Below are 27,121 nucleotides of genomic sequence, written 5' to 3'. Positions count from 1 at the left end.
CGCAGCCTTTTTTGGTCCTCGCCATCAGTCCCCAAGCTCTTGCAAGGATTCTCCACCGATTCACACTACCCTTCCAGCTTTCTCTGACAAAAGTCAGCATCCTGTATAGATTGTCTCTGTGATGAAGTGCCAAGGAATCCCGATATTTAGGTCAGCCTGGAAGATGGTAGACTTTCAGAACCAAGAGCTGGGGAAATTTTTGCTTCCTACCCGTAAAGCAAGAACTGTAACGACTTGTAAGGATAGGTAAGTTTCTCTTGAGTTCAGTCAGAGGTAAGTGAGATTTTGTCTCAATAAAAAGTAAGAACACTGCAGAAGCCAATCTCCACTGCAATGCTAGGTAGGACCAACCCGGGAAATTCTCATAGATTAGCTACACAGCCTGTCCCGGCCCCAGAGGTCCCGGATCTCTAGCCCCGCCCACACCACACCCCCGAACCTGCGCCTGGATGACGTCGTTTTTCCGCGCCGGGAAGAAGCCGGTGTGCGAACTTGTCTCCGTGCGGTTCTTTTTCTGCGTGGCCCGCCACTATGAAGGAAACGCCGCTCTCCAACTGTGAGCGCCGCTTCCTGCTCCGCGCAATTGAGGAGAAGAAGGTGCGAGGCCTGCGGTGTGAACACGGTGGCTTTGGGTGTAGACTCGGGTTGTCCGTGGAGTCAATGTCAGTTCGGCCTGTTGTGTGGTCGTGGTGTGGACTCGGGGGTTTCCCAGTGTGGACTCTGCCCATTCCCCAAACCTCAGGGCAGTATTTTACCCTGACCAGTTCCTTTGAATCTCAAGCCAGCAGTATTCAGTGGCAGGGACGTTGCGAACCAGGACCAGACAAACACAGTTGCTTCTCATAAATATGTTAAAAGAATAAATGATGTTTGCTTACAGCGGCTGGATGGCAGACAAACCTATGATTACAGGAACATCAGGATCTCATTCGGAACGGATTACGGATGCTGTATTGTAGAACTTGGGAAAACAAGGTAACGGGGTTCAAGTTAGATAATGTAACATACTTATGATAATGATGATGATAAATATGTTTCTTTAATGCCAGCCTTTTTAAGTTTTGTGCTCACAATTTAACTTTCAACCATGAGTGCTTTCTGTTATATGAGTATCATAGTTCGGTGTGACCTTTATAAGTCACATAGGCAGCTAACCTTGATCACACAGGTTGTCTGCATGTCTCATTTTCTAGTGTGAGGAGTGTATCGATCATGTCATCAGTAAGCCTCAGTTTCCCTTTTATTCTCAAGTGATGTAAGAAATAAGAGATTTCCTTTCTGTCATCCTTTTATGTGTGCCAATATTTTTTTTTTATTTTTTCATGAAATCTACTTACACTTAAAAAAACTTTACTGTTGTGTATGTGCACTATTGTGTGTGTGGAGGCAGCTTTGCCGGCCTCAGTCTACCACATTCTGTATGCAATTTCTGCCTCTTAAGTCACATTGTGTTATTTAGAATAGGTTTTTGTTGTTGTTTTTAGATTGTTTAGTTGACTGCTTTGCACCTTTATTTTTGCAGAGTCCTTGGACAGGTTTCCTGTGAACTTGTTTCTCCAAAACTCAATAGGGCAACCGAAGGTATCCTCTTTTTCAACCTTGAGCTTTCTCAGATGGCTGCTCCGGCTTTTGAACCCGGCAGGTATCTCGCTCTTTGTTTAGCTACTTTAGCCATAGAAGAACTTACCCTCAGTGAGATGTTTTACTGCTCATAGTCGAAGTTTATGACATTAGTGCATTCTTCTTTCCATAGGCAGTCAGACCTCTTGGTGAAGCTGAATCGACTCTTGGAAAGGTGTCTACGAAATTCGAAGTGTATAGACACCGAATCTCTCTGTGTGGTTGCCGGTGAAAAGGTGAGAAATATGCTCAAAGTATCTTAACAATGAATACTGTTGATTCAGACACAATTAAAACAGAATTAGGAGCTTGGAAGGCTTCCTTGCAGAGGTCCAGTTGCCAGCACTCACGTGGCAGTTCACAACTGTCTATAACTAGTTCCAGAAGCAATAACACTTACAGTCTTTGAGACACCAGGCATGAGTGTGGTACATTCATTCATGCATGCAGGCAAATGTGCATACATGGAAAATAAATTTAAAAAAAAAATAATTAAATTTCAGATGTTGGAATGTTTCCATTTATTTATGTATTCTCAGTCTTTCAAGTGAATCACATAGAAAAATTAACTATTAGTGTTTCAAATGTTTGTTTTTCTTAAAATTAACTGCATGTTTACTGGGTAAACTGAAAGGATTAGCTGTATACTTTAAAAATGTGCAGCATTACTTTCCCAGTGGCCATTGGTCATGGTCAGTTGGGATTTATTTTTATATTAAATTCACTTTCAGGTTTGGCAGATCCGTGTAGATCTACATTTATTAAATCACGATGGAAATATTATTGATGCTGCTAGCATTGCTGCAATTGTAGCCTTGTGTCACTTCCGAAGACCTGATGTCTCTGTCCAAGGAGAGGAAGTAACACTGGTAAGTTTCCAGGGTTCTGGTCAGAACCGGTCCTGTGAACAAGTGGGTATCCTGTGTGTGCCGACAGGAAGTTCGTAGTGGAGAGATGACGGCTAGCATTTATGTCTCTTCCTAGTTTTTGTTCACAAGACAAAAACTGCAAATGGCCAGAATTGCCCTAGAAGTTTCAAGTTCTCTCTCAGAATTGTCTGTCCTTAATAACATGGTCCAGCTTGGTTTTCTATAATAGAACTGTGGCTCTTTCTTTGGCTCGACTACTAGAGGAATGGTTGGTCTCTGTGTAGGTCAGCAGGAGAGACCTGTAGTACCTGAAAAGGTCTGAGGCTTGCCAGATTTTCATGTTTCTTCAGGCCCATTGTTCATTAAGCAAAGTAGATGACCTAAGTTCATGAGAATGCATGAGGGCTCATTAACAACATACCACTAGGCCCTGCTTATAGAGGAGGACAGAGGCAGGGCCTAAGAACTTCGAACTCAGAGTGCCCAGATGGTCATCCAGGGCTCCCTCCTATGTAGCTCTGGACATGCACCTTCCTGAAAGGCCACTGGAATGAAGCCTGGGATAGAAGATTATACATGAGATCGATGTTTTATCATCATAAAATTTAAGTAGGAACACAGTTGTCAGAGTCACGCAGGTAACTATAAAAGACATTGTTTAGCTCCTCACTATTAAGACCTTCATCTCTTAGTGTCCGTATCTTTCTCACTGCTGACTTTGAGACTCTGGCCATTTCTCCTGACACAGTACACCCCTGAAGAGCGTGACCCTGTGCCTCTGAGCATCCACCACATGCCCATCTGTGTCAGTTTTGCTTTCTTTCAGCAAGGGTAAGTGTTTCCTCGTCCTGGGTTGAGATGTCAGTGTGCCTGGGGATTGGATTGGGTCTTGTAGCTCAGCTCTCTGTGTATCTGACTTGACTGAACTTCCGATCCTTCAGCCTTCACTTGCTGAGGGCTGGGATTACAGCCATGTGCCACTGTGCCTGGTATATACAGTGCTGGAGACTGGACTCGGCTCTGCCAGCTGAGCTATGTCAGCTCCAAGCTAAGAACTTTATTGCTCTGTTCAGATATGCATAGGCCTGCTGCCCTTAATATTAGACCGTTTACTGGTTTCTTCCTGTCTTTGTAAAGGTTTTTTTTTTTACTAGAACTGACAAATTCAGCTGTTATGAATGTTTTTCCCATTGTTCCTCTGCTCACAGCATACTTAGAAAGTAAGACTTCATTTAATGCGGCACGGTAGCATCTACCCTTCCCTGAGCTAGGTAAATGCCTTGAGGATTATATGTGAGCTCAGTTGAGATTGTACATGGGCTAAAGGTTGGTTACTGTGAACTAATAGAATCTTCTCAGTGTGAGGCATATTACAGGGAGGAGTTTGAAGAGTGCATTGCAAGGGGAAATGATTGATTGGCAAACCAGAAAACTTGCTTTCTTCAACTGTCTAGCCTTTTCTTCACAATTACTCTCCCAGTATAAAATGGAGAGGCTTAATGTGCTTCTAAGTGAAGCATGATTCTTGGATCTTCAGGGAAGGAGCGACTTCCATGGATTAAAAACTAGAGAAAAGATTTCAGCTGTTAGGCACTGTAGGTCATTGTCTGTCAGGAAAAGGACACTGCAGAGGTAGGTAGACTCTAGGACTTAGAGTCTTAGTGCCACTTAAAAATGAACCAAACTAATGTTATCGAAGTCTTTAGCTGACCTTAATGTGACTTCATTGTAACGGTCAGAGAGACATAGATTTCATGCAACTGAAGTTATTGAGTTGAAGTGACTCAAATCTTTCAGTATTGACTTTGAATGCTAACTTAAAAAAAAAAAGGACAAATCCATTCTCCTAGAAACAGCACTCAGTTTCAGATATGTTGAGGACCGTTTAACATTTGTTTCAGAACATATTTATTGGTGGACCCCAATGAGCGTGAAGAACGAGTAATGGATGGCTTGCTGGTGATTGCCATGAATAAGCATCGAGAAATTTGTACTATTCAGTCTAGTGGTGGCATAATGCTGCTCAAAGACCAGGTTAGTGCTTTGACTAGTGTCCCTGTAACATGTCTCTTTTTAGAAGTTTTATTGTTATTTTGTTTTTTAAAATTATCTTTTTAAAATATATTTTACATTTATTTATTTATTTATTCATTTCTTAAATTCACTTTATGTCTCTCCTCCCAGTCGTACCCCCACGAGTCCTTCCCCCACTGCTTCCTCACTTTCTCCCTAGGGAAGAGGAGCCCCCCACCCCCTTGGATACTACCCTACCCTGTGGAATTTAGTGCCAGCAGGACTAGGCACATCTTCTCCCACTGAGACAAAAGCAGGCAGTCCAAGTCTGGGCAGCACACCCAGTGTCAGAGAACAGAGACAGAGACAGCCCCTATTACACTTGTAAGCACATGAATAAGCTGAACATTTGCTACAAATATGTAGGGTCCTAGGTCCAGCTCTGCATTTTCCTTGGTGTCTTAGTTATGGTTTTACTGCTGTGAGCAGACTTAATGACCAAGGCAAGCCTTATAAAGGACAACATTTAATTGGGGCTGGCTTATAGGTTCAGAGGTTCAGTCCATTATCATCAATGGTGGGAACATGGCAGCATCTGAACAGGCAAGGTGCAGGAGCTGAGAGTTCTATATCCTCATCTGAAGGTGGCTAGTGGAAGACTGACTTCCAGGGAGTTAAGATGAGGGTCTTAAGCCCATGGCCACAGTGACACACCTACTCCAACAAGGCCACACCTCCTGATAGTGCCACTCCCTGGGCCAAGCATATACAAACCATCACATTCCATTCCCTGGCTCCCTTAGGCTTGTTCAAACACATGTCTATGAGGGCCATATCTAAACTTAGCATAATAAGAAGGTACATTTAATTCAATCTCCAAAGTCCTCATAGTCTATAGTGGTCTCAACAATGTTAAAAGTCCAAAGTTCAAAGTCTCTTCTGAGATTCATCCAATTGCTTAACTGTAATGCCCAAAGCAAGACAGGAAACCAGCTGGGCAAACTCCAAACTCTGCATTTCATGGCTGATGTCAAAGTAGGCTCAGATCTCAACTCCATTTTCATCTTTGTTGACTATAACAAACTTCCTGGACTGGTTCCTCTCCCTGTCAGCAACTTTCCTCAGCAGACATCCTATGGCTCTGGCATCTTGAAAATCCTTGGGGTCCCCAAGGCAACTTCAATGTTACAGCTTTTTGTTTCGATGTCTGGGATCCACACATGATCTTCTGGCTCCTCCAGTGGGCTGGCGTCACTTCTCCAGCTCTGCCCTCTGTAGCACCCTAAGCTCAGGCTGATCCACTCCATTGCTGCTGCTGTTCTAGGTGATCATCCCATGGTACTGGAAATCCAATACACTGCGGTCTTCTGCTGCAACTACACTTCACCAACAGCCTCTCATAGGCTCTTTTCATAGTGCCCAGCCTCAAATCCTTTACAGGGCCCCTTCAATCTTGGGCCATCAACTGTAACTGAGGCTGTAACTTCACCATTGGCCTTCTATGGCCTGCCACAGTGCCAAGCCTCAACTGCTCTTCCATGACCCCTTCATGCCTTCAAAACTAGTACCACCTGGCCGGGCGGTGGTGGCACACGCCTGTAATCCCAGCATTCTGGGAAGCAGAGGCAGGCGGATTTCTAAGTTCGAGGCCAGCCTGGTCTACCAGAGAGTTCCAGGACAGAGAAACCCTGTCTTGAAAAAGCCAAAATCCAAAAAACCAAAAAATAAAATAAATAAAATAAAAATAAAAAAGATTAAAAAAAAATAAATAAATAAAACAAAACTAGTACCGCCAGGGTGATTCTTACACATTACCAAGCTCAGCTGCAGCATGTTGTACAACCTAGGCTATCTCTGGAACACAGCTTCTTTGTGCTGTCAGAGAAAACACTTCCCAGAAGATTTCACCTCAGTGAAATCAGTGATTTCACCTCTTCTTAATCACTGCTAATTTCTTAGCTCCAGCTAACCAGCATCTATTGTCCCAATAGTCCCTTCTATTCTTCACTCTAAAGCCAGAGACACATGGCTGAAGCTGCCAAGTTCTGCTGCGTGCAGGAGCTGGAACATGGCCTCCTTATTCTATGACATTACCACTAAATTTCTGTTTTCCAACTCCTTCAATGCCCAAGCTTGGCTGTCCTGGATCTTGCTTTGTAGATCGACCTTGAGCTCAGAGATCTGTAAGGTTTTGTCTCCTGGGATTAAAGGTGTGTACCACCATGCCTGGATCTAAATTTAGCTGGGTAGGTTCTTATCCTAAAGTCCCTTAATCTGTTATCTCCTAGAACACAGGATTCAGCTCCATTTCACTTCCTGGTGCACCTTTAATACTTGAACCATGTGTTTTATATTTTCCTTTTTCAGCTTGCTATGCTTGTTAAAATGCTCGTTATGAGACTTAACAGAGAATAAAGTCTCTGATGGGCTTTTTGAGACTTTCTTGTTAATGCAATTAATATAAATATTTTTCCCTCAGGTAGACTCTTCATACAAAGGCAAAAAGCAGCCATATTCTTCACCAAAACACCACAAAAACAGTCTCTAAACCACATACTGAAATTCCTCTCCTCTAAAACCTCTTGGGCCAGGTCTGCACAGTTGACATCACTCACAGAAGCAAAGTCTTTCATATTCCTGTTAGGATGGCTCAGTAAGCCCCACTTAAAGCATTCTGTAGTTTTCAGAATCCAAAGTCCCAAAATCCACATTCTTCCAAACAAAAGCATGATCAGGCTAATCACAGTAATACCCCAGTCCCAGTACTAACTTATATCTTAGAGATTTACTGCTATGAGCAGACATTTAATTGGGGCTGGCTTACAGGTTCAGAGTCCATTATCATCAAGGTGGGCGCATGACTGCATTTGGGCAGGCATGGTGCAGGAGGAGCTGAGAGTTCTCCATCTGAAGGCTGCTAGTGGAAGACTGACTTCCTGAGCACATTTTATCTGTGGTCTCTGTAGTATTTATATATTTTGTCTTAGTTTTATTTACTGTGCCTTAAATTAGTATTTGGAAAAGAAATGCTTAAACATTAAAGGTAGAAAATTGATGTCATGGTTTTGGGCTCATTAAAAAAAGCTGTTTGGTTTGTTGTCTGTAACAGCCTGTATTTATAAACAGGTTTTCAGATGCAGTAAAATAGCTGGTGTTAAAGTAGCAGAAATCACAGAGCTAATACAGAAAGCTTTGGAAAATGACCAGAGAGTTAGGTGAGTATCATTTTCAGAACTATATGCTCTTTAAATTCATGTTTTCTAAGTTTTTCTCACCCAAGGGCAGCCATAAAATTTCATGCTTGCTCTTTACTTAATCTCACTTATATGTACTGGTGTTTAGTTGAGACTTTATTCTAAAAAGTTATAGAAGTGTTTTCTTTAAAAGTTAATATGTTCTTGTGAAAGAATAATCTAATAAATTAACAGAACAAGCATGCTGGTTTGCAGCTCAACTTCCTGTTACCTTAAGCACCTTCAGTGTTCTTGTTCTGTGGGAACCTGGTGCCTTCTGCCACAGCTGACTTGAGAATTAGAGAATATACTTCAGGTACCTCACACATGCGCTGCAGAGGTTCAGTAAATAATTATGACTTTTATGTCTTGATAACTATGGTAGTATTCTAGTTTGATTCCTATTGCTGTGATAAAACACTGACAAAAAGCAACATAGGGTAGCAAAAGATTTATTTGGCTTATACTTCCGGATCACAGCCCGCTGGTGGTGAGGAGCCGTAGCACTCCCTGTAATCAGGTAACTCACTCAGCCAAGGAGGTGTTTGAGATCCAGAGGAATGCTGATTGCTGGCTCTCGGGCTCGTGCTTCTCTACAGTTCCTATGCAGCCCAGGACCACCTGTCCAGGGAATGGTGCCCTCACAGTGGGTGAGCCCTCTTTCATAACAGTCAAGATACTCCCTCACTTATATCTGGTCTGATCAAGGCCTCCCTTCTCAAGTGACTCTAGTCTGTTGTCAAGTTTAGTTAAAGCTACCAAAAATCTAGCAAGTCTATTTCTTATTTACCAAAGACAAAATATTAATTTCTCTCTCGTCTTTTTATCTCCAAAACAACCACTACCAAAAATCTACAGGAAAGAAGGTGGAAAATTTGGCTTTGCAGAGTCTATAGCAAATCAAAGAATCACAGCATTTAAAATGGAGAAGGCCCCTATTGATACCTCCAACATAGAAGAGAAAGCAGAAGAAATTATTGCTGAGGCTGAACCTCCTCCAGAAGTGTATCTTTATTGGTGGTTTTTACAGTAATAAGATGCATTTTTTTTTTAAAGGCTAGAGTGTGCATATTGAAATTTGTTTTGGGGGAACTTGTACTATAAGAGAAAAATATGCCAAATTGAGTTGATAATGTAACATCTAGCGGCTCTTTGTTATCTCTAAAAATTGTCCATTTTTCTTTTTTAAGAACCAACTAAGCTGGGGAATGTAGCTCATTGGTGCTGCGCTTTTCCAGCTGTTTATAGCCCTGGGTTCCATTCCAGCACTGTCTGAAAATCCAGCATTCATTTCCATTTGAGAAATGGCACTTCAGTGTTAAGGACATGGCCAAGTTCTTTATGCATTGTTACATAATCTCAAGATCATGTGCAGTTATGTTATTCAGCAGACCATAGTATATTAATTCCTAAGAATTTGTGGAACACGAAACAGTCTTACAGGAAACTTGATCTCTCCTCAGTAGCCCATTAAATAGCAGTGTTTTGGATATTCAGTTTTCTTAACTTGTTAAAGTGTTTCTAAACCTGTGCTGTGGACTCCTGGAACTGCCCAGATTGGAGACGGAATAGAAAACTCCTGGGGTGACCTTGAAGATTCTGAGAAGGAAGAGGATGATGAAGCTGTCATTCTTGATGATACAAAGATGGACACTGGAGACGTTTCTGATATTGGGAGCCAAGGTAGGTGAAGCTTTTAATGTGTACAGAGACACAACAATTGAGCTATTTAAACTACAGAGACAATTTTGCATGGAGATTATGGATAATACATAGGAATATTATCTGTTTTGGAAGGCTAGATATTTTGGGATTTTAATTAAATGATTGAATAGAAATATTAATACCAGTTCTAAAAGAATGTTTTTGCAAACTGGTAGTATGCTTTGGCATACTAGTGATACTTTTATCAATTTTTAAAAACTACATGCAGCCAGGTGTGGTGGCATACACCTTTAATCCCAGCACTGTGGAGACATAGGCAGGAAAATCTTAATTTCTTCATAGGGAGTTTCAGGCGGCAGGATTAGAGATACTGTCTCAAAAACAAAATTATATCCACGGGCATTTAATGTCTTTCCTGCCAACAGCCTTATTTAGTTTGATTCAAGTATAAAAAAAGCTCATGACATGGGCCAGAGAGAGGTAGTTCAGCTGTGGAGACCCTCGATGCTCACTCATAACCAGAGTTTGTGTCCAGTACTCTCTATAATGCCAGCTCCAAGGAAACTCTTGGTGCCAGCACACAGATATCACTCAGTATCTCCTGCTCAGAATTTTCTGTGGTAAGAAATGTTATATACATTGGCCAGGGTAGTAGCTTCACCTATTAAACATCCTTTAAGTATGACTTGTCTGAGTTAATATGTATGGCCACATTGGTAGCAGTGACTATCTTTTTAGGGTAGAGTATTAGAACATGGGAAACTTTAGAAGCCCCCAGAAAGGTCTTATATGTGTATATGCATGAGTATGTATATAGAGTTCAGAGGCACTTGCAACTTGTGAGCAGCCTAGTATGGATGCCAGGAACCGAACATATATGTGAGTGCCTTGAAGGCTAGAGTCAGGCAATTGTGAGCTGCCCGTGTGAGTGCCATTGCCCAAACTTCTAGTAGTACACACTCTGGTAGCATGTGAACAAAAAGTCAAGACAACACACAGCCAGCCAAATGGACAAAGGGTTGTTTGCATGCTTTATTTACACACATATATACTGTTCAAGAGAAAAATAGGCAAACAAAGCAGTTGTCTACATTTTTCATGGTCAGCTCCAGTAGCAAGAACTAGATTTTTCCCCAGAAGATGTGTAGGCCAGAATAAAGAGTCACATTTTACAAATTTTCAGAGCTACAAGGAGCTACTTAAAACAGGTTAAGATTTGGAAAGAGTGTATCAGCCTCCAGGCAGGAGCTCAATTAGCATGGAAAATGGGAGCATTAGGACCTCTCAGATGTGGTTAAGTAGTAAACTCCTTTTTTCTCAGGTGCCCCTATAGTACTATCAGATAGTGAAGAAGAAGAAATGATCATTTTGGAGCCAGAGAAGAATCCAAAGAAAATAAGGTAACAAATTTCTGGCCTCTTTCAAATATACATTAAAAACTGGTTCTATAAAACGGGGCACCTTTCAGAGTCCCAGTGACCCAATGTAGACAGATAGGCTACAGTGAGCTGTTCTGTTCCTTCATTCACAGAGCTCAGCCCAGTGCAGACCAGAAGGGACCAAGTAAAGGTCAAGGGAAAAGGAGGAAAAAGAAGAGAACTGCTAATTAAGCTAAAGTGGTGGATTTGTATGTATGTATATATATATAATCTATATATATATAACTACTCAGTGCTAACAGCTCTGGATATTTTTTATTATAAGCTGAACTTCTTGATAAACTGTTTCATCTTTAACATTGTTCTGAATAAACTTTCAGGAAAACTTTTCTGTTGCCCAAAAGCTTTCCAACTCATGTAAAAACCTTATTTGTAAAAGTTGATAAATAAAGAATCTCCATAAACTATTGTAACATGTGAGAGCCAATGAGTTGTGCTACACTGAAAACAGACTCGTGTACTTATGGTTATTTTGGTTGCTAATTTGAAGGTCTTTTTCCCTGAAATAAATTCAGTTTTATAAAAGCTTTTCCTAACCCCCCCCCACAATAAAACAAATCAAATTATCTATTAAGTAGCATTATCATTCATATTTTTACCTCAAATTAACTTTGACTTGCAAAGATTTCCAAATCAATTTATTCTTATCCTGACAGTTGGCAGCACCAGTGTTAACAAACCAATTAAAATTATCCGAATATCTAAGATAGACACATGTACAAAAGATATACAAATTAAAACCATTTTAAAAGCAATGGATACCATAATTTGTCTGTGGCTATAACATCTACATTCAGAAATGATTGTGAAATTAAAACCCGAGATAAAAAAACTGTACAGCATGAACTCTGAGCCACACCCATTTCAAAGGCCAGCAGTCTTTCACTCTCACACATTTAGTGTCTCCGGTGGGTTGAGGAGAGAAACACTGTGGTATCTGTTAAGCAGAGAAGAGAAAAACCTTTTAGTAAACATTCATTGGGGAGATCACACAGAACAATTCATGTACCCCAAGACTGGAGAAATGCTACTTTTATTTGATTAGACTAATGAGTTTAAAATCATTTGATACTTAGAACACATAATCTGTTCCCTTACCAATCTCTTATCAGAAGCAAAGGCACAAAAGCTTCCTAACACATGACTTAAGATCTCACTGAGGTAGCTGTGGCAGGTTATTGTACCCTTTAATAAGTGAAGAACAGGATTCTTACTTGGAATGCTTGTACTTTTCCCGTATGGACTGTTGGGCATGCTGTGGTGCTTTGAGGTAGGTCTGGTGAAGGTCCATGAGACAAGGCTTCAGACTTTCTAGGGTATATCCAGTCTGTTGTACCAATGACTCAGGCTACAGGGAAGAGAGCCACTGAGTGTTTAGTTAAAAAGCACAGGGCACTGCCCATGAGCTCATACTTGATCTAAATGCTGGCACTAATATTTGACATGTTTTGTTATTGTAATTTCTATAAATTATTTATTTACATTCCAAACATCGCCCCCCTTCTTTACTCCCTCCCTCCCCTGTCTGAGAGGGTGCCCCCACCCCCACACTTTAGCTCACTCACTTTGTCTTATTGACTGTTTACTCCCCTTGCTAGCAGCAGGTGGGTGGCCCAGACTTGAAGCAGAGCTTCCAAATGCGCGCTATGGCTAAGCTTTCTGTCCAGACCAAGGCAGCTGTTAATACATACCCAGCTTTGTCCCGTGACTGTGTAGAGAGCCAGGTGAAAGGCAGCTCCAGCAATAAGTGAAGGCAAATACTTGAGGTAAGGCTCAGCATCGATCAAACTTAATTCTCCCAAAAACTGAAATGAAAAACAAAACAAAACCCAAAAAACCTTTATGAACACACATAAGACTCCGGTTTTAAATCCTTGCTTCCTGACCAGTTTCTATTGTCTTGAATACTCACTGGCTCTAAATCAGCCCTGGGAAAATTTCTTCAATGTTTTGCTCTATTCTCTGATTACTTTTCCCCCTAATCTACTAGGTTGTTCTCTTTAAACCACTAGTTAGTGCTTTTCCAGCATGGCCACCTTTGGGTACTCATTGGAAAATTCTCTCCTGGACCTCTCAGCCCCTATCCACGCACACCAGATACTTAAATCTCTTACATATAAAAGATACATGCCATTTTCCTAAGTTAATGCTATATATAATACCACTAAATCACTTGTAATACAAAATAAGACAATACACATGATTGGTGTGTGCTTATCCAGTACATAGGCAGCTACGTTTAAGGCCCGTACATTGATTCCGTAAGTGCAGAGCCCACAGATAGAGGGCCATAGCATTTTCTGTTTATTGGAGCATTAACTGTCTGAAAACACGATATATCTCTTAAGCAGTGTTATACGATGAAACCAGGGCTTGCCCCTAATTGTAACCTAAAAACAAACCCCAAACTGGACTTACCATTGCTAAGCTTTCAACCTTGCAGTTTGCAGGCTGCAGGTGTAGGAAGTACTGGGTAAGGAACTGATTTACTGTTGGTGCAGCCAAGTCAAAAGCAAGGACTTTCAATACTAGGTGCTCCATTCTCAGAACCTGCTTCTTGGAATAGGTATCGTCTGTAATATACACAAACTCTGCTACTTCTGGGGGGTATATTTCTTCAAACTTCCTATAACAAAAGAAGTTGTGTTTTTTCAAAAGGTCTTGTCTTAATCTAAACCGCATAGACTGTAGACTTCCATCAACGACATTCCCACTGACAGTTGACTGCCACCTCTAGCTAAGATGTTTAAAAACCAATTCAAAGGCCCAAATCACTATGGGACTTCTGATTTGTCTCCCGTATACAATTTATTTCCTGATGGAAGGAAGATACTGCTTATACTCCAGAAAGCACTTTATAGTAGAAGAGCCACTTTCAAACTCTTAATCTAGTGTGATAAAATGTGGTTGGTCTATGCTCATTCAAGGCATGCGAAATTCAGATCTAGAAAGCTTTATAAGTTTTCACCCACTATTCAGAATCACCCACAGCCATCCCTAAAGTTGTCAGTTAAAACTGGGGGTTGAAAAGATGGCACAATGGTTAGAGTACTGGCTGGGACAGGTTCAATTCTCGGCACCCCAGAGGTGCTCTTAACAGTATATAACACCAAGCTTAGGGGATCCACTGCCCTCTTCTGCCTCAACAGGCACCACACGTGCTACAGATATACATGCAGGCAAAACATCCAATAAAATATAAATGGGAGGTAGGAGCAGTGAGTGATGATGCTGAACCAAATTAGCTGGACTTACGAAGCTAGCAGCATAGCAGCCGTGCCCACAAGCTGAAGCTTTCCTCTTAACACAGACATGGAGGACAGGAATCTATCAATGTAGTTCACAGCCAAATGCAGGGTCTCATTCTGTAGTTTATATTCTTCTCCCACTTCAACTAGCCAGTCCACAAGGATGGCCCGCATACTGTTAGTGATGTCTGGCTGCCTCTTCATATAACCCACTTTAGGTTTACATTTAACCTGAAGGAAAACTCAGGGTTAATTAGGTTATTAGGTTGCCTCACCATTCAAAGATGCATACATAACACTATAATCTTAAGTTTGGCATTAGAGTAACTTGCTAGTAGTTAGCAGGTGTCAACATTATCCTCTCTATTTCACTTAGCCATTTTTTAATGAACAGAGCCTTACCTCCATGTCCCTAAGGTACTTGTGAATATCTTCTTGATAGTCAGGTACTTCATTAACATTCACTGGCTTTTCGTCTTCTAAGACAATAGACATATCCATAGCATGTGATGATTCTGTGTGTATGATATTAAAGCCAAAGTATTTATCTCTTCCAATTAAAAAGGCCCCAATGGCAAAGCAACATAGAATATCTTATTCTGGTTTTAGGATTTCTGTCATAGCACTGGGATAACCTTAATTCCAAAATAAATTCATGCATGTACACCAATAGGCTACTAAGAGGACTGAGAATTACACCTTAAAGTATCATTTTCAAGAGGTGAGTAGATGGTACAGAGGTTCTGTTAGGGCAAATACTCAACAGCAAAGTTTGGAAATAATTAATTTTTTTGTCTTGAGTAATTGCAGATCCCACAGGTTGACATAGTCAAATCATAACGAGGGAGTAATTACAATCAGGTAAATGGCATGTATTAGCAAATGTTAGTAAAGATATCAAGTTTGTCATATCATGTTCAAACAGACTAACTGTAATCTGTAAGGGACTTGGTGTTTGTTAAAATAGGGTCTCATTCTATAGGCCTAGGAGTGGGAGAGGAAAAAGGGTTGAAAAATAGTCATCATATAACTGGCTCGATGGCCAGGCTGTCTAGTCAAATCAGTGAGCCCCAATGAGACCTTTTATCAAGAAACAAGATGGGAGAGTGGTTGAAGAAACCCCCAAATCAAATACTTCTCTAGTCTCCACATGTACCAGCACAGGGAGTTTATCCCTTCTCCTGACACACACTCAGCATAAGGTAGAGAGTGACAGATACCAATCTCTGGTCCCCACACAGCGAGGTCCTAGCAACTGCAGAGCTGTTTACAGCAGCCATTTGCCTTCTATGTGTCTGACCAATCTGATGAACATTCAGAGTAGATTTAAAGGAATGGCAGATATCATAATGGTTAAAACTATAGTCTCAAGGGGCACTCTTAGGACTGGCATGTTAAGAAGAGAGTCACCTATAAAACTGAAATCTATTCTCCCAACCAAACATTTATAAAGTCAGATGAGATTAAGATAGATATTTAAGATCTAATTAAAATTGATGTAGGTACCCTTCCTGCTGGTTAAAGATTTGAGTCCTTTTATAGGTCAGTGGATCTGAGTACTTGTTATGAGATCTGATATCCTTTCTAAGCCTATTGTAGTAATCTTAACTCACTGTGCTATGATCAGGTAAGACATTAATCTTAAAATTCAAGATGTCAAGCCAGGCGGTGGTGGTGCATGCCTATAATACCAGCACTCTGGAGGCAGAGGCAGGCGGATTTGTGAGTTCAAGGCCAGCCTGGTCTATAGAGTGAGTTCCAGGACAGCCAGGGCTATACAGAGAAACCCTGTCTTAAGAAAATAAAAAAACAAAAACAAAAAAAAAAACAAAACAACAACAACAAAAAAACACCCAAAAACCAAACCAACCAACCAACCAACCAACAAACAAAAAAAACCCCTCAAGATGTCACTGACCCAATCAAGTAACTATAATTCTTAGCTTGGTAACAATCTTCAGAATGTACCAAGCAAAGCATGGTACCACATGCCTGTAATCTAGAATTTGATGGCACATGCCTTTAACCCCAGAGTTGGGTGGATCTCTTAGTTCAAGGCCAGCCTAGTCTACAGAGTGAGTTTCAGGATAGTCAAGGATACTCAAGAAACTCAGGGGGGAAAGGCAGAAAGGAGGGAAAGAAGGAAGAGAGACTAGTAAAAATGAAAAGCAACCTTACCAAAACTACCATCCATTGGAAAATCAAGAGGTGTCAGTGGTTTTCTTACTCTGGGTAAAGAGACAGCTGCATTAAAAGCCAGGGCATCTTCAAGCTCTGTTTCTTTAAGCTCAGCTGGCCTCTTCTGAGTTTCTTCTGCTTCATCCACATGAATGGTGAAGGCAGGCTGTTTACTGACTGCTTTCCAGGAAGGAACAGCGGCGGCATGATCATCGTTTATAGGAAGGTCCTTGAGAGGTGCAACCTAAAGAGGAGGAATTTTTTTAAATTCAACTTTGCTTTTCGCCTTGTGGGCATCAGCTTTTATTTCCAAACACTCTAAGAAAAATCTAAGTTCATGAGGCAAGGCCCAGGTAAGGTGTGTAAATCTATTTTTCACAACCATTTCTACAAAGACTATAAATAGAACGGATTGGAATTCCAAACTAATCAAGGACTAAAGTTAGGGCAAAGAACTGATTCACATCCTTAAGCCCAGGGTAGAGCAAAACAGCAAGTCTGGCTAAAATGGCGGAATTTACCAAGCAGAATACTTGCTTTATGTCCTTCCCTGAAGTAGTAATCTGTGAAGCAGATGGTGAGGGGGAAGGGATCTGCATCCTAATGCAATGCCTGGCTTTAAAAGTGGAGGCAAAGGTACACAGCTGGGGATAGTCGACACTCGGGTGGCATCGCTTGGTATGACCCCCGGCATTTTTAGGAAGACGGAGCCACTAGTGCTGAAGGGCAGTCAGTATACACGGGTCAGCAGGGCTCGTGGGGCTATTTGGTACTAGAAACGCCAGGACCGCGAAGATTGCAGCCCGACTGCCCCTAGAAAGCTCAGCGTGCTTTCTGGCCCTCTTGGCTGCTAAACCCAGGACCGCTCCCGCCTGGACCTCCTACAGACCCCTGCACCCTCTTACCCGCCGAGTCTTGAGCTTCTGCTGCGGCGCGGCTCCCCGCACGTTCCTGGCCTTCAGCACCGCCTGCGCTCGCGGCTGCTGGGCTGGCGCCACTTTTTCAGGGTTGACATTCTCTTGGTCTTCCTGATGCAGCGAGAGCAGGGCTGAGCCCGCCTCGCGATTCGACTGTCTCGAGGTGCCCGGCATCGCGGCTCCGGTCGGGATCCGTCGGCGGCAGAGCGTGCACGGCGCCCGCCGCTCCCGGGCTGCGCAGGACCCTGGCGGCCGACCCGCGGAACAGGCGCTGCAGGCGGGAGGAGCGCAGAGCCCAGGAGCCGCGAGCTGCGCGCCGCCCGCCTCCTGTTCTAGTAGTTCAAGTAGCCCGCGACTATTGAAATGGACCAATGAGGGCGGCCGGATCCCGTGACGTCACCAGGAGCGCCGGTCGCCGCGAGCGAAGGCCCGACGGGAATCTTGCAGGGCGGGCGCCTGAGGACGCGCCTGCGCAGAGAAGGGCGGGGCGGGCGGCTGCTTTCCGTAGCTCCCTGCTGCTCAGTGGGTCTGTAACCTCACGGGATCCTGCCAGTGCAGCTGGGCGGAGCAGAGGTGCCTTCAGGGCCTCGAAGTGTCAGCATTCCCCTCTGCTAAGGGGTGAAGCGTCTTCCCATGGTCGCTGGGTGGCGCCTAGGCAGGAGCAAATGGACTCAGCTGCTCCGTTACCAGGCACCCAAGGGAACATTCCTTTCTCTCTCTTGGTGGTGGTGTCCGTACAACACAGAGTAACTCTGGTACTTTTACTGTTTACTATTGCGTCACCTCTCCTGTATATTTTTTTATTTGTAGTTTGTTTTTGAGGCAGGGACTCATAATGCAGTCCCAATTGTCCTGCTACTCACTGATACCCGCCGGCCTTGGTGAGTTCGGCTCTGGGATTAAAGGTGTGTCACTATGCCTGGCATTCCAGTAAACTACCCCCACCCCCACTATTAAAAATGGATCTAGTTAAAATGTCAGCTTGAGCTATTCTTGATACCAAGTGGTGTATTACAGGAAATTCAAAGGTCCATTAATTTTGCTAATCCTTGATTGTGATGTCTCCTTGGTGCATGGTGGTGCATACCTTTAATTCCAGAGTTCCGGATCTCTGAGTTCAAGTTAGTCCCAAGTCAGCTATGTAGTAAGCTGATGTCTCAAAAGTAGAAAAAGAAAGTGTTCATAAGAAAACCCGGGTAGCCAGGAGGTGGTGGCCAGGCCTTTAATCCAGGCAACTCGGGAGGGAGAGGCTGTGGGAGTTCAAGGCCAGGCTGGACTACAGAGCTTGTTCCAGGTCAGCTACACAAAGAAATCCTGTCTTCAAAACCAAAGCGCATACACACACAGAAAGAGAAATATATACAAAACCTAAATAAATATGAATATAAATAAAGACCCAAGTACATGTGTCTTAAATGTTCACATTTAATATTTAAGAATCACACATAAAATATAATAAAATGTAATTACTGTTTTCATAACTACCCTTTAAAAACAAAAGAGCTTATTTTCTTATTTTTATAGTATTTTAAACTTTCAATGCAATATTCCCCTGAAATGAATGACTAAAAAGTCTTCTTTTCCCCTCATGTATACAATAAAAAGGAGTTTTGTGGATACTAGTAGGGGGAATCTTAGAAGCTTCACTCTTCTGATTCCACGTAGGACATCCATCTGAGGTTCCTCAGGTCTAAGCAGGCTCTGCTTGCTTCTCTGTCCACAGTCGACAACACTAAGCCAAGTGTTTCAGACTTCAGGAGGTTCATGTCACCAAGAAAAAGAAAATGGGAATCCATTCCAAACCCTAGGAGAAACTTGGTAGTTATTTCTACTTTCTGATAACACAGAACCCCAGCCTCATAAAATTCTAGCATGGTCTCTTAATCATATATACTTAAGTGGTTGATGAGTCTGCAGAACAGTCAGGTAGATCAAGTAATGTAAAAATAAAGGTAAAATACATTATGAAACAAAGTATACGTATATATATATTCTTTATCATTTATATGATATTTTATATAAATTTTATTTATTAAATATATATATAATTTTCCAATTCTCAACTTAGAAATTAAAATATCACATGCCAGGGGGCTGGAGAGATGGCTCAGTGGGTAAGAGCACCGACTGCTCTTCCAAAGGTTATGAGTTCAAATCCCAGCACCCACATGGTGGCTCACAACCATCCTTAAAGAGATCTGATGCCCTCTTCTGGTGTGTCTGAAGACAGCTACAGTATACTTACATATAATAAATAAATCTTTAAAAAAAAACATCACATGCCAAAATGTCATTAATAACTCTTATAATCATTCTACTTGTGTTAGTTTGTTTGGACATTTGAGACAGAGTCTTCTGCTGTAGCCAGGGCTGACCTGGTCCCCTCTCAGACTTGTGAGGGCCAAGAATTCAAACACTAGCTATCACATCCAGCTCCACTTATGTTCTTTAAAAAAGTGTCTTCATTGTTGGACAATTCCAGTAAGTAGGAGCACCACTTACAGTTATAAAGTCATGGATATTTTATGTAGTAAGAGTGTTGTTCTCCGGGCTGGAGAGATGGCTCAGCGGTTAAGAGCACTGGCTGCTCTTCCAGAGATCCTGGGTTCCCAGCAACCACATGGTGGCTCACAACTATCTGTAATGGAATCTGATGCCCTCTTCTGATGTGTCTGAAGATAGCAACAGTGTACTCACATACACAAAATAAAAACAAATTAAAAAAAAAGTTTTTTTTAAAAAGAGTGTTGTTCTCCTTTACCTGTTTGTTTGTTTGTTTGTTTGTTTGTTTGTTTTAAGCAGGCTACACTGCCGGACCTACCTTGTTTATCTTTCATGCTGCATCAAAGAAAGAAATCAGTGCGTTCTGGTCATAGCTGTCGAGAATCTCCAGGAGGACAGGTACTTTGGTTTTTACATTAGTGCCTTTGAACTTAAATTTATCTATGAAAAGATCAGTAATCATACCTAGAAAGAAAAATATTATTTCTTGTTATTGAGGGAGTTCTTTTAACAATGCATATGGCATTCTATCACCACCTGAAATTCCACTATTCAACATAGACAAGCCAAGAATTCTAGGTTGGTGCTTTTAAAAACATATGTGTATGTGGGGAAACCACTTTCTTTTTTTTTTGTTTTTGTTTTGTTTTTTTTGTTTTTGGAGACAGGGTTTCTCTGTGTAGCCCTGGCTGTCCTGGAACTCACTCTGTAGACCAGGCTGGCCTCAAACTCAGAAATCCGCCTGCCTCTGCCTCCCAAGTGCTGGGATTAAAGGTGCGCGCCACCACTGCCTGGCTGGCGGAAGCCACTTTCAAGACATAAATATTTGGTAACCTTCCTAACACTGGGTTATACTCAGATGAGCCACTGTCAGCCGTTTTGAATCTCTGTTGGTGCACAGTGCATCACAGTGACTGCTGTTCTGTCAGGAAGCAGCGTCTGAACTGAAACAACTATGGGCTTCCTGGGTGCAGAGATTAGGGAAATTAAGTGCGAAATCACCTTTGGGTTTTCAAGATGTAAAACAGAGACAACTTAAGTTGTCAATTGTTTATACAAGACTCCTGAGAAAAGTATAATTTAGGAAGAGAAAAAGGAAGGAAAGAATATGCCATGGATGGTATTGGTCCCGTGGGACTGAGTGCTGATACCTGCTAACAAAATGGCAATGCTTTTACAATAAAGTATACAGGTGAATGCTTGCACTTGTGTCAGTTTAAATAAGGTTTTATCATGAAGTCAATCAGATTAAGACAGATTTTGCTGGTAAATGATTTACAAAAGTAAAACTTTGGTTTCCAACGCTGCTTTCTGGAGTTTGGAATCCCAGATGAGAGACAGTGGGTCTGTAGCACCATCATGGAAGGATTGCCGTATAGGGAACACTACGATAGCAGTACTGCTCACTCGTGAGAAAGTCTTGGGTGCATAATAAATTCTGTAGGCAGGTTAGTGGGTCAGTGTGGGCTAATACCAATCATGATGGCAGCAGGCCTACATTTCAGGGAGAGAAGGGCCTAATGCAGGCTTTGCCACTAACTAGGTGTGTGAGAGCAAACTTTACTCTCATATTTTAACTAATGATTATTGAAAATGAAGATAACATCATCTACCTTGCGGAGCTGTTGCAACGGTAAAATATCTCACAAAAGATGGTGCAGTGAGCTGCACACACTAGATCTCAGAGAAGGCCTGCTAGTGAAGCTTTCCTTAGCCTCCCTCCCTCATCTCTGCCCTCCTTGCCTTCCCGTGGCCTTCTCTCCTCCTTCCAATACAGTCTGTAACATCCCCAACTTAACACCAAAGCAGAACAAGTTGTAAGCTGTAAACTTAGACATCACATAAATATCCCTACTAATTTTTGCCTAAATAGATTAAATGCTGACTTTTTATAATAGCAACGGAACCTGAAAGTCACTGTGAGAAACAGTGTGGATGCCTAGGCTGTGCAGGTTGCAACGCCTCTTCACTGTACACATAGATGTTCACAGTATAATTCCACTTTCACATTTATTTGCATTTTAAAGTAAAAAAGGTTAAGATGTAAGCCACCTTGGAAAAATACATAAATATTTTGTATAATAAACTGGTTGCCACAGACTCATGGCTGCTGTAATCTCTGCCTAGCTCCTTTCACAGCTATTTGGCTTAAAAAAAAAAAAAAGCAACCCCTCCCACAAAGAACTGCTGAAAAGAAGCACAGCAGGTTTTTCTGGAAAGGTCCACACACCGTAGAGTCTTTCAAGATGTGCAGGCTGCTTTTTGTATTCCTCTTGTAGATGATCTGCCTCTTCTAGAATACATCGATACTCTGGAATCAGAAAGTTTGTGTTTCCCTCATGAACCTGCAATTCCTTATTTAAAATAAAAAAGAAATAGAAGCACCTTAATGGTCCGATTTTAAGTAGTACAACAATGTGTTTATAATTTAGAAATCCCGGAGCTCAGTCATGTTCACAATCCCACTGACACACATTCTTACCTTCAAGGCATCAATTAACTGCACTTTCTTAGCCAGAAGCAGCTGATACTCCAGCTTCGGGTGAATTAGCTTTAAAGTATGCTTGACTGACACTTCATTTATCTCTAGAAGAAGTTGGTCAGGCACAGTTAAGTCACTCTCACAAAAAACATTGCTATTATAACTGTAAAAATTGGAATGAACGGTTTCCCTTTTTTACCGTATGATATGTTGAGATTAATTTTCCTTTTCGTAGCTTCTTTAGAAAGCACATCTTTTAGGATGGATATTGTAGAAATGTTGTCAGATTTAAAAAGTCCTTCTCCTTTTCTACAAAATCAATATATTTGTAAAAAAAAGTTGTAGAAGCAAGTGACCCCCAAAATGCATATTTTTAGCTAGTGTTTAGATTTCATTTGATTTTACGTGATCTGTATGTATCATGTATATCTAAAGCCCATGTGTCATGTCACCATCAGAGACAGAGGCTACTATAGGGTAAAAGGAAGGAAAAATGTTTCCCAAGCAAATGAGGTAATAAGCAGATGTCATTGGTCTGAAATCTGACAAAATAGACTTTAAACCAAAACTAATCAGAGAAGATAAAATACCCAACTTCATATTGAGTTAAGGAACAATCTGTCAAGAGGACAATATAATTTTAAATATACATTAACTAAACATGGGTCCACTCTATCTCATAAAACAAATATTAATAGTGGTAAAGTCACACATTTCCCCCATATAAGAATAGCAAGAGACTTCAATACCCCATTCTTATTGATTGACAGACCATCAGGGCAAGAATTAGAGATATCTTAAATGACATCATAGATTTAATTGGTTTAATAGACATCTTTAGAATATTCCATCTAAAATCTGTACAAAATTATATTTATAATTCAAATATTACCACAGATTTTATACAGACATTATTGGAAAAATAATCTTTATATATTCATCTTTACTAATAACATTTTTACACTCATTCTATTCAATAGCTTCTATTGAACATTATAGATTTTCAATTACATTATTTTGAAATTATTCCTGTCTTAAAACAAAACAGGTGTTTTGTATGACAATTTAACAGATAATTAATCTGATTTACCTGTATACACACTCAAGCTGTGTATCCAGAAAGGTATTCTGAAAGTAAAATGCTGCGCACTCCCCCGCTGGAGGCTTTTCGGGAACTTCCGGCAGGCAGAACACCACCCAGGAGTGAACCTCCGCAAAGCTGAACTGGCCGGTGAGAGTCAGTGTGTTCATGGGCCTGCAGTTTAACAGCGAGGCACACGTTTGTGTGTGCCAAGGAAAAACTAGGCATATACATTTGTAAGCAGAATTTCAAATATAGCTTAACATTTTGTCCTATTAATTTTTAAACTTCTATACAGGGGGTCTCCATGTAGCCCAGAAACTTACTACATACACCATGCTAACCGCAAAAGCATGTCAATCTTGCATGAGTCTCTCAAGTGCTCGATAAAAGTTTCAGGTCTAAGCTACCGCTCTCAGCTTTACATAATACTTTTTCAAAAGCTTTCTGAAATTTATCTTACACAATAAACTAATGAACATGTTAATTTTATAGATAAAATTCTAGATTCCAGTCTATTCCTATGCTTGCTAGTGATAGGTTTCTTACAGTTGGGTGCTATAAATAGCTTTTCTGTTCATAGGAACATGCTTTAGAGATTAAATTGAGATTATTCATGTCATTTTCCTGGTTTGAAAATTCATTTGTATCTATATTACACAGACTACAAAATGTATGAATCACTTGTTGAAAATAACTGGTGAAGCCCAGCAGATGGGCCTGAGGCAGGGCAGGCAAAGATTAGTATTTAGTTTTTACTAGCTGTGACCAAGAGACAAGTTAGGAACCAGTACCTTTAACTTTCCTGGAGTTAGTTGAACAACTTTTATTAGTTATTATAATGAAGTAAGGAAGAGACTGAAAAAATCAATCAAAGGCAGGAGTGAGTGGTAGCCTGCTTGTGTAATCCCAGCATTCAGGAGGCTGAGCCAGGGAGACGTGGGTCAAGGCCCAGTCTGGGCTACAGAGTCTGAACCTATCTTCAAATCATAGTTATCAATCAACCAAACACAGGAGCTTAAAAGACAAACGGGTAATTATGAAGAGCTGAGGAAGTGCAAAGTGTTACAAGGGAATGCTCGCAGGCACCTCGGAGGGGTTCAGAACCAAGGCAGGAATCAAACGCTGCAAGGCACTTTTAGATCTGTTAGAGTGATCCTCTCTCTCATCTGCAGATGGAAAGCCTACAACCCATTGAACTAACAATCACACAGGAACACAATAGAACCCGAGTCTCTGATTCTCAGTGCTGACTGTACTCTCTGTGGTGATACTGGGTCCACTAATGTTAACCTCGACTTTTAAGCAAATGGCCACATATGTAAGTCCAGCTATCTGGAAGGATTGCAAATTCAACACTAGCCCTGGCAACTAAGTGAGACCATGTCTCAAAAGATATAAAAAGTTTCAGAATCCAGCTCAGTAATAGATTATCTGTCATACAGGAACCCCTAGGCTTTATATAATACAGAAAGAAAAAAAAAAGGACCAAAATGTAATTCTCTTTAATGTTTTCCAGAAATTTTCCTTCTCTTATCATATTCTAATTATAAACCCTTTAACGTGTAAGCTACATTAGAAAGAACATGGTCTTTGGCTTCTAAGTACAGCTCTGGTACTTGTATCAAAAAGTGGGCTACTTTCCCATTTGCAAAACAGAGACTTAATCTGTCTTTCCTTAAGAATCAAGTGGTTCAATTCCCAGCAACCACTTGGTGGCTCACAACCATCTGTAATGGGATCTGATGCCCTCGTCTGGTGACAGCTACAGTGTACACATATAAATAAAATTATTTATTTAATTTTTTAAATCTATCCTTTAAAGCCAGGCGATGGTGGTACATGCCTTTAATCCTAGCACTTGGGAGGCAGAGGCAGGTAGATTTCTGAGTTCGAGGCCAGTCTGGTCTAAAGAGTGAGTTCCAGGACAGTCAAGGCTATACAGAGAAACCTTGTTTCAAACAACAGCAACAACAACAAAGAATCAACTGGTGAGGCTGGAGAGATGGCTCAGCAGTCAAGCGCACTGGCTGCTTTTCTAGAAGACCAGGGTTCAATTCGCAGCACCCACATGACAGCTCACACCTCTCTTTAACTCCAGTTCCAGGGCTTCTGATACTCTCACACAGACATCTATGAAGCCAAAATACCAATGAACATAAAAAAAATTATATATTAAAAAAGGAATCAAGTGGTGATACTTGTGGACATGATGTGGCTCTTGAAGCCATGATAATGTGCACAAGACTGGGCCTTCTCTGTCTTGCCACAGAGCAAGGGGTTACTCATGGGCCCCAACCCTCCCTAAGGATACACAGAAAGATTAAGTTCAACGGTAGGGCACCTGTGCTCTGTGAACAGCCCTAATGAATGTACCTGGACCACACACAAAGAGAAGAGAATAGACGGGAATAGGAGGTGGGGCAAGGGAAGAGGAGAATTAGCAGGCATGGGCAAATTTGGTTAAAATGTATTATGAACATTATAAAGATTTCATTATAAATTCATGTTTACATAAAAGTAATATTATAAGCACCTGGCAAAACACATGTCACAAAGTATTAAATTATTGGGTTTCTCTTTCCTTTCCTTTTTCTTTTGCTTAATCTCATGTTGTCCTAAAAAACTACCAGCATTAAGATTCTTCCATTAGAAATACCACTAAGTATTATAGTTGTTTGCTCTACCACCATTCCCTGTGGTGCAGCAGAAGGGAATCCAATGTTTGAGTTTAGCACATGCAGACTGTTAAGAGGGAACCACCATGCCGTCCAAATGCTAAACACTATTTACTATCCATAGGCACTTAGGGAAACTTGCTACTCCAATGATCTCAGTGTGACAATAGATTACAAGGAAGTCTAACTCAATACAGCTTTCAGAATAAGACAAAGTACCTTATATTTATTAGAAATATTAAAGCCAGAGCTAATTATTAGAAATTTAAATTAAAATAATTCTAAACTTTTAAATTCTGACATAACTACCAGATATACAATGTAACACTATTTAGCTGATAAGAAAAAAGAGAATTGTGAAATTGCAAGTAAATGGATGGAGTCAGAAAACAACCATCCTGAGTGAGATGATACCCAGATTCAGAAAGACAAATATAACATTTTCTCTCATATGCAGATGTTCGCTCTTAAGCTTTAGATATGTTTACTCACAGAGGAGGGGATCTTCACAGGAAGAGGAAATAAAAAGCAGTGCTATATAGGGATAAAGGGGGATTAGAGCCGGAAGATGAAATGGGGTGGGGGAGGATGGGAAGGCAGGGAATACGGAGAGGAATAAGTAACACTGGAGGCCTTTTGAAAAAGTCACATGGAACCTACCACTGTAGAAGCTTCCTAACACACACACACACACACACACACACAATTAGACATAATATACTACCAAATAAAATCCCCAGTACTAGAAATGGATTTCATCCTTTTGAGTTGTTGGCTTAATGGGATCCTATAGCTTGCACCCCACCCCCAAACATAACAGAATATTGCCAGTGCTATTATCTTCCACACCTTGACGGTGAAAGCCTATTGCAGAAGATACCACATATTCATGTCATAAAAGGAGGAGAAATTTAGCTGACACTCAGCTGGTATCTTAGCCCCTGCTGGTTAGTTTTTCCAGTGCTGCAAGGTGTTACACATGCTCCTGGTAGAGAAAAGAGATAATTGGTCTCATCCATGTGAGCTACAATAATTACCTGTCTGCAAGATATATTCTTTGTTACAATAGTGGTACAAATATTATAGGATTAGCCAAACACTTAAAAAATGGATTTATGGCCCACTTCATGTGATGCAAACTATACCTGACACTATCAATGTGGCTAAGAACCTTGGCTAGAAAGGTTCATGGACTC

The 27,121-nt window shown here is 41.1% G+C and overlaps 3 protein-coding genes across 3 annotated transcripts in view; 1 reads left to right on the top strand and 2 right to left on the bottom strand.

Annotated features, from left to right (window-relative positions):
- Window positions 1–467: 467 nt before the first annotated feature.
- On the top strand, window positions 468–11,397 carry Exosc9 (exosome component 9). The gene is made up of 12 exons (XM_052180623.1): window positions 468–597; window positions 881–975; window positions 1,523–1,642; window positions 1,754–1,856; window positions 2,352–2,489; window positions 3,238–3,320; window positions 4,391–4,523; window positions 7,629–7,717; window positions 8,594–8,740; window positions 9,252–9,418; window positions 10,722–10,800; window positions 10,932–11,397. Exons 1-12 carry the CDS (start codon window positions 532–534, stop codon window positions 11,008–11,010), a joined length of 1,299 nt encoding a protein of 432 aa, XP_052036583.1. The 5' UTR covers window positions 468–531; the 3' UTR covers window positions 11,011–11,397.
- Window positions 11,398–11,460: 63 nt separating this feature from the next.
- Window positions 11,461–17,529, bottom strand: Ccna2 (cyclin A2). The gene is made up of 8 exons (XM_052180624.1): window positions 17,171–17,529; window positions 16,266–16,509; window positions 14,490–14,602; window positions 14,095–14,318; window positions 13,258–13,465; window positions 12,531–12,644; window positions 12,054–12,187; window positions 11,461–11,776 (listed from the first exon to the last, which is right to left on the bottom strand). Exons 1-8 carry the CDS (start codon window positions 17,354–17,356, stop codon window positions 11,728–11,730), a joined length of 1,272 nt encoding a protein of 423 aa, XP_052036584.1. The 5' UTR covers window positions 17,357–17,529; the 3' UTR covers window positions 11,461–11,727.
- Window positions 17,530–18,627: 1,098 nt separating this feature from the next.
- Bbs7 (Bardet-Biedl syndrome 7) overlaps window positions 18,628–27,121 on the bottom strand; it is a 36,941-nt gene continuing 28,447 nt past the window's right edge. The window contains exons 15-20 of the mRNA XM_052180622.1: window positions 23,257–23,421; window positions 22,366–22,475; window positions 22,167–22,270; window positions 21,915–22,038; window positions 20,004–20,149; window positions 18,628–18,986 (exon numbers count right to left, since the gene is read on the bottom strand). Coding sequence (XP_052036582.1) covers window positions 20,016–20,149; window positions 21,915–22,038; window positions 22,167–22,270; window positions 22,366–22,475; window positions 23,257–23,421 — 637 coding nt within the window. The 3' untranslated portion in view covers window positions 18,628–18,986; window positions 20,004–20,015. The remainder of the gene's footprint in view (window positions 18,987–20,003; window positions 20,150–21,914; window positions 22,039–22,166; window positions 22,271–22,365; window positions 22,476–23,256; window positions 23,422–27,121) is intronic.

Source organism: Apodemus sylvaticus, chromosome 4, assembly GCF_947179515.1.
Source record: "Apodemus sylvaticus chromosome 4, mApoSyl1.1, whole genome shotgun sequence".
NCBI lineage: Eukaryota > Metazoa > Chordata > Mammalia > Rodentia > Muridae > Apodemus > Apodemus sylvaticus.
The sequence above is the reverse complement of the archived record's forward strand: the minus strand, read 5'-3'. Positions and strand labels throughout refer to the sequence as shown.

What these genes read in the sequence shown, in the direction of transcription:
- Ccna2 (XM_052180624.1), bottom strand. Translation starts at nt 17,356, where the DNA reads ATGCCGGGCACCTCGAGACAGTCGAATCGCGAGGCGGGCTCAGCCCTG. An exon ending in GCTGCTATGCTGCTAGCTTC is followed by an intron (nt 13,466 to 14,094) that starts GTAAGTCCAGCT and finishes CTTTTGTTATAG; the next exon opens with GAAGTTTGAAGAAATATACC. An exon ending in CAGTCACGGGACAAAGCTGG is followed by an intron (nt 12,188 to 12,530) that starts GTATGTATTAAC and finishes TCTTCCCTGTAG; the next exon opens with CCTGAGTCATTGGTACAACA.
- Exosc9 (XM_052180623.1), top strand. Translation starts at nt 532, where the DNA reads ATGAAGGAAACGCCGCTCTCCAACTGTGAGCGCCGCTTCCTGCTCCGC. An exon ending in GTAGAACTTGGGAAAACAAG is followed by an intron (nt 976 to 1,522) that starts GTAACGGGGTTC and finishes TTATTTTTGCAG; the next exon opens with AGTCCTTGGACAGGTTTCCT. An exon ending in TTCTGATATTGGGAGCCAAG is followed by an intron (nt 9,419 to 10,721) that starts GTAGGTGAAGCT and finishes CTTTTTTCTCAG; the next exon opens with GTGCCCCTATAGTACTATCA.